This window comes from Physcomitrium patens, chromosome 5 (assembly GCF_059467195.1).
Source record: "Physcomitrium patens ecotype Gransden chromosome 5, ASM5946719v1, whole genome shotgun sequence".
NCBI lineage: Eukaryota > Viridiplantae > Streptophyta > Bryopsida > Funariales > Funariaceae > Physcomitrium > Physcomitrium patens.
Window position 1 is genome coordinate 13,165,641 of NC_143414.1, and position 6,440 is coordinate 13,172,080.

At 42.3% G+C, this 6,440-nt stretch overlaps 1 protein-coding gene across 4 annotated transcripts; it reads right to left on the minus strand.

The window, feature by feature from the left end:
- Nucleotides 1–1,846: 1,846 nt before the first annotated feature.
- LOC112282959 (IRK-interacting protein) lies at nt 1,847–6,150 on the minus strand. 4 transcript variants are annotated; one of them, XM_024521201.3, is made up of 4 exons: nt 4,911–5,301; nt 4,634–4,726; nt 3,556–4,150; nt 1,847–3,397 (listed from the first exon to the last, which is right to left on the minus strand). In XM_024521201.3, exons 1-4 carry the CDS (start codon nt 5,148–5,150, stop codon nt 2,238–2,240), a joined length of 2,088 nt encoding a protein of 695 aa, XP_024376969.1. In that variant the 5' UTR covers nt 5,151–5,301; the 3' UTR covers nt 1,847–2,237. The 4 variants fall into 4 exon arrangements, with proteins under 4 accessions (XP_024376969.1, XP_024376972.1, XP_024376970.1 ...); XM_024521204.3 differs by having other exon boundaries at nt 4,312–4,726; nt 4,911–4,987; XM_024521202.3 differs by lacking the exon at nt 4,634–4,726 and having other exon boundaries at nt 3,556–4,153; nt 4,911–6,150.
- Nucleotides 6,151–6,440: the final 290 nt, after the last annotated feature.

The following is a 6,440-nucleotide window of genomic DNA, read 5'->3' on the forward strand; positions in this document are numbered from 1 at the left end:
GCAGTCTTATCAAATAATAAAGTATATAGATCATAAAGAACCAAATGATCAATACAAAATTTTGTCACTAGAAATGAGTAGATAATCACTAAAATATGGTATAATATTAAATTAGAATGGCTATTTCCAAAGACAAGAAAACTAAAGACTCTTGAAATAAAATTAACAATAAGAAAGGCGTTGACAAGAGTAAAAAGGCTTTCTTCCTACTTCTATATGTACTATCTAATTAGAAGCTATTTTGCAACATTCTATAGAACCTCTAGTACATGTCCAACTTGTAAGATACATATCTAACTTGCAAAATAAGTTATCTACATGTGCACATGGCTAATTTATACCATAAGTCACAAATATGTGCGATATGTGGCTAACTTGTTAGTCAAATTTTCAACCTATCAATCACCTATAAACATGTATAAAATCAAATCCACTTCTATCTAGCTTCTAAGAAGCTTTTTTATAAGAAATTATTAAATCTATTTAATTCTACTTACTTCTATTTAATTCTTTTAATCTAAAAAAATATGTATGTTTGTGGCAAATACTTCCTTGAATTAGCTTCATACTTTGAAAATAAGTCCAAAGGCCTAAAGAGAAAAAATGATATAGAATGCATTATTTTTCTACATTACATAAATAATATTGTCTTTTGAAATTTCTTTTGGATCCATCTACGAGAGGTGGTTTTTAAAAAAAATAAAAATATATTTAAAAAAAAATACTTAAAATATATCTAAAATAAAATTATATTTTTTTAATACTTCTTATATTTGTTTGAATTTAGATAGGATGTAACATACTTAGACTTATAATAATTTAAAAGAAAAAAATAAAAATAAAATAAAAGTGATTCATTTCATGTCTTCTTTTCACTTTATACTATATCCAAAGGACAAGGTTTTAAAAAAATAACACTTTTCTTCACCAATCAAGAAAGCTCAATAAAAGTTTTGAAAGACAATTTTTTGATGTGGAATTTTAAGTATAAAGTGCATGTTAATAAGTATTTAAAAAAAAAAAAAAAAAAAAAAAAATGATTTGTATAACATTTGATTAGAAGTAAAAAAAAACAAATGCTAAAATTAATGACCTTAAAAAAGGTGGTGAAAGTTACATTCAGCACAAATTGGACATAACATCAATGATTAAAGCTCCAAAGAATCAAGCTATCTCTTGTGTACAAGCTCTTCTATCTAGTCCTTTGGTTTTGTTGTAGCTTTGTAACAATGGACAGAACAATGATATAAAGAAGTGGATTGCAAGTTAGAGTGTTTTACTATTTCGCATGCACTTTCTTTTTTCATGACCAGTTTATCTTATTTAAACTGGTAGAAGCTTACTTAGGACATTGCCATTGTTGTCACCTATGGTAGTGCCTACAATTGGCCAGGCTGTCTCAGCCTCAAAACGAGTTCTACCCCCACCTATTTCTTGGCCTTGAAAAAATAGAGTATTTCTTTGGCAACTTATTGTGGAAACTATTCTATCCAACCATGGAAAGAAGAAAAGAGAAGGTGGCTTCGTGGAAGGGGGGGGGTGGGGGGGGGTGGGGTCCTTGAGGAGCTAGTATGGGGGGTGGGCAAGTGGCATTAGGCGTGGCTTTTGCCAGCCACCCCACCTAATGGCTAGAGACTGCCTTGGGGCCTCCTTGGCTATTGCACCATAAACCCACGGCATCCACCCCTTCCACGAATCAAGTCTCAAAATTGGCACTTCATCATATAGCTAAGCTATGTATAAAGCATCGTGTAAAATCATTGCTATTTTTTTTTTTATGAAAATAGCTTTGAACACTGTATGTAGATATCAAAAAACACAGCTGTAAATTAATTCATCAGAAGAGTAAGTTCATAAGAAATGCCTCCTAAGTAACACCTGTCATCTGTTTCTGCATTATTATAGGAGGAATAAACAGTCCAAAATACACAGCGCCTATAATCAACGTGTTCAAACCTGGACGGCAAGTCTACTAATTCCACTAGCCACCACAAAAGTGAAACAATTGTGGTACTAGCAGGCAGATAACCCTCGAGAACGGGCCCGTATGTGTACGTATTTACACGGAACACGATGTGCAGACTAAACCCTCCTGATCATGTTACAAATGGAAAGGCACTCTAAAATGGCCTTCAATTTACACTTTAAATAATCAATAAGTGGCACATGAATCTACTCACCAATCTACTCACCACTCAATTGTGTGAAGCTTATTGCACACTGATAATCCAAGTACATCATTTACTACTACAGTAAACTCTGCACTTCACCACCCAATCATCAATAATAAAGCCCGGGTTGATCATTAGAAACACGGACTTCGCCCTTGTTTCCCTGTCAGAGTCATGAACCTGCTCCATGTACTCTGGCTCAAATTTTGCCCCCTGGCAGACGCGAAGAATAGTTGCAGCGGGCCGAAAGGAAAAGGCCAGGTGATGCAAAAGCCATACAGCTTTAATTGCATCAAAGAAAGCAGATATGACAAACCCGGGCACATTTGACTCACCGAAATCTCCTAGTTGATGCAGCACAACCTCCATCCTCACCACAAAAAACTGGTGGAAGCTGTGGTTTACAACAACCCCTTGTTCATCCAACGTCTGCTCTATGTCTACCCAAGTTACCGTTTGAAGCTCTTGGAAAGCCCGAAAGCTCAAGTGCTGAAGAGCTTTAGGATCCAGAACAGGAGCACCTCCACTGGACTCGAAGTTCACATTCTCAAAATTTTCGAACATGATTTGGTTCAAGAAAGATTCAAAATAAAGAATCTTCTGAGTTTTCCGCAAGCGACCTTTGGCTATTGAATGATTCTCCAGAACTGCTGTAATCACTTGTGACGCTGATTCACCCAATTCGCGTATGTAATGACAGATAGATCTGCTTAGTTTTCGCATGCTCCCGACAGCATCGTCGTAAATTCTATCAAAGAGTTCAGGTGTGAGACTAGGGTGAGGAGCAGTCCATTGTCTAGACGGCCTGCCATAGCCACTCCCCAAGCTGCTACTATCATCTTCGCCAATATCAAAATCATACCCACTTGGTCGCGCGTTTTTAGCCTGCTCCCTCAACTGTAGCTCCAAATCTCTACAGTGCACTTGTAAGTGCTCAAACTTTTCTTTCGTAATTTTCAACGCCGCTTCTAGTTGTCTGACTTCACATACTCTTAGCTTCTCACTCTGCTCCAGTTGACTCTGAAGACTCTTTATCAACCTCTCCAAGTCTTTGTTGGAGTCTTTCTCCCAAACAGTCTTCTTCCTATCAGACCACGCGTTGGACGCTTTTCTGCCCCAGAATAGAAAGCCAAACAGCCCTGACTGTTGTACTCTTGGTTTCTCCGCGGATTGTTCTACATCCGGCATGCTACACACCTGGGGTGACTGCGCATCCAAGCCGGAGCCTACAATACAACCAAAAAATCATTCAGAATTACGATGTACAATGAATAGTACAGTATTACCCAAACCCTTTTCATAGTAAATTACTGGTACCACAACCAAGGATCAATCGAAGCCAAGATCCAGCACAAGCGTTTTGTAATTGAACTGGAGAAAACACCTGCGGCAGACACGTTATCGGCAAATGGAGCTATCGTAGATAACGTTTCGGAGCATCCTTTCCAAGAGGAGCCTTGTAAAGGAGCTGTAGTATCCATGTGATTTCCTCTTGCTATATCTACAAGGTGCGCTCTTCCTCCATTCCCAATGTCTCGCGCCTGCGCAGTGGCACGGAGCTCCAGTTTGCTACTTGAGTCTGCAATATTGGAGGTCTTCTTCTTCGGTAAATGGTTATCCTGCATGAATACACCTCTAGGTAGTGCACCAGGGGTGACTGGCAGGTTGGTGCCATCACTCTTCCCCGACATGGCAGACTTTGGGGTGACTCCAGTCAATTGAGAAATTTCTGGACTTAATCCAAAGCTGAGACTGTGGCTTCTTCTGTTGCTGTGGTAAGCGTGACGTTGAGCGGCTGCGGAAGATTGTGGCTGATTCGCTGAATAACCAGATTCCGCAACAGGCGCAATCTCTTGTTCAGAGCCGCTTCCATAACGACGATGCTCTAAAGTCCTTCTTCTAAAAGTGTCTACTTCGGTCGGGTGATCCTGAATCTGATCCTGAAGGTTTCCAGAATGCAGTGGCGCGTCCATATAACTCTGCTATCAAATGTCCATGCGATAAACAAATAATCAGCATTGTAAGAATCAATAAAAGCTTGGTTCTAGCAGTTGTCAGAAGTTCCAAAACAAGTTGAAATTAAGAAAAGACGTAAGTAGAAGTGTACACTAGAGAACGCTATTCTGTCGAAGTGAATTACATTATCCTGAAGGAGGAATTGCCATGAAAATATTCGATCAAGGTTGTATGAACCATGAGCAATAATGCGCCACACTTCCGCAGACCACTGAATATATGATCGTGTATACGACCACTCAAACCCAAAACAGTGGGCCCCAACAAACTACCGGTGACTGCAACTCAAGCTACGCGGGGATGTGTGCTGTAAAATATCACTTTAAGAATACAGATTAGGCTGTATCTGACGTTCATCAGGGGAGGAGGTACAAGTCTGGAGAATTGCGTAAGTAGCTAAGTAGCAAAGTTCGTCCTTGGAAGAAGTCTACAAACAGAATTAAAACCTTGCAGCGCACGTCAGCGGGGGTCGTTGACACACCGCTCGACCAAAAAAAATACCCAAGAACAGGAAGCACGCGCCACGACCGATCATAAACCTGGTGCATCGGCAGTACGACAAGAATTGAGCGTTTATGAAGGACTCTAATGCACAAAGCTGGACGGGAGACAACTATCGGGAAAGGTCAGGGTGCAGGCTTCTTACAAAAAAATTATTTACCATATCCTACTTTTGTTGCTCCTATCTCAAGAGCGCGAACGAGGCATGATTCAGGATCTCACCGGAACAAAAAGCGGGTACTCGGTCCGAGAAGGCGCCCGGCGAGCTCGAGGAGTGGCGCCCACAGTCAGTGAGGGCAGCACAGCTGCAGCTTGCGCCCGCAACGCCGCGCTCTCCTTCTGCATTGCAACGATTTGCTCCCATGTGGGCTTTGCGGGTGGTTCGTTAGCCCAGTCCACAACCCCCCCAGCGTCCATATTGTCCCTCATCACTTCACCCATCACACCAGCGTCTTGCGACATAGACCCCTCCACATCTTACCCCCAAAATCGGTAATCAAACCTAGAATCCTCGACTCATTCTCAAACCTCTCAACCCAGGATCCTAGCCCATCTTCCTCTCGCCAAAACAACGCCCAAAACCTCGATTCTCCAACAAACCCACTTCCACCACTTCTGTTCCCCCTTGCAGCGCATTCTCCTACCTGCAACATCCTGCAAGCATGATACCCTCAAGAGTTTGCCAGTCCACCATCATCGGCATCCTACCTTGAGAAACACACTGCTGCCCCGTCCTCTGTTCCTCCCGCTCCAAATTCAGCTACGTTATTCATTGCCTAAGCCTACCTCCCAGCTAATGCTTCATTCAAGACTCAGCGGGCAATTATCATCCTCCACCTATATTGCTAAAAAAAGCTCCGGATGTGGGAGCCCTGCACGTTGTCGTCCAAAAAAGGACTCTCGTAGGAGAACAATAATCGTAGGAATCATGATCATGGCCTACGCCATGAGAGCTAGGCACACAAAAGCACCCCGTATCGTTCCCAGGAGCAACAAATGCGGGTGAAACTCAGTCGTGGAGCTGCTGGCTTGCAAGATATCTCTGATCCTGCCACGACCAATTTGTGGGGCTGTCTGTTGAGAAACTTAACCCTGCTTGACACCGGACATCCAGACACCGATCCGGTAGCCCGACAAAATAAACCTTGAAAAAAAACTAATCATACGGCACTGCACTGGGAATTTACGCCATCGCTCTGGTGGGACATGGCGACATCAAAAGAAGAAGTGTTGAGGGAATTTTCACGTTGAGCAGCAGCAGCGCGTTTGAAGATGCAAGACTGTCGGAGAGAATTTAATGCATGGATCTTCCGATCATGAACCCCATGAGAGGCATTACTGCACAATGTCAGACATGGGTATCGCTAGCTCGGCGTTGTGCAAGTCAACTCCCTGGGGTTCGATGCCCCTGTTGGGGCTGCTACTTTGTCTATCCCCGCCTCCCTCATCGCCACTTTGTGCGACGCTGCCCTTGTGCCCTGCACGCAACACAATAAAGGAACATAGTGAGGTGGTAGTGAGGAGGCAGTGTTACCTCTTTGGTCCCACTCACTCCTTTTATCTTTAGCCTTTAATAGAACTAGTCACATCTATTTAATGCGGGGCTGCATCAAAGGATGTTCATGTACTGCAGGATGGTTTTGCTGGCAGAATAATGTGGACCAATGATATGTTGGTATACTCATGACAGCTTACCCATACCAGAAAATTTGAAGGTGGTGAAATAGATTTAGAGGCTTTGAAAACACTTGC

What these genes read in the sequence shown, in the direction of transcription:
- LOC112282959 (XM_024521201.3), bottom strand. Translation starts at nt 5,150, where the DNA reads ATGTCGCAAGACGCTGGTGTGATGGGTGAAGTGATGAGGGACAATATG. An exon ending in AGTACCCGCTTTTTGTTCCG is followed by an intron (nt 4,727 to 4,910) that starts GTGAGATCCTGA and finishes CCGATGCACCAG; the next exon opens with GTTTATGATCGGTCGTGGCG. An exon ending in CCGCTGACGTGCGCTGCAAG is followed by an intron (nt 4,151 to 4,633) that starts GTTTTAATTCTG and finishes ATTTGATAGCAG; the next exon opens with AGTTATATGGACGCGCCACT.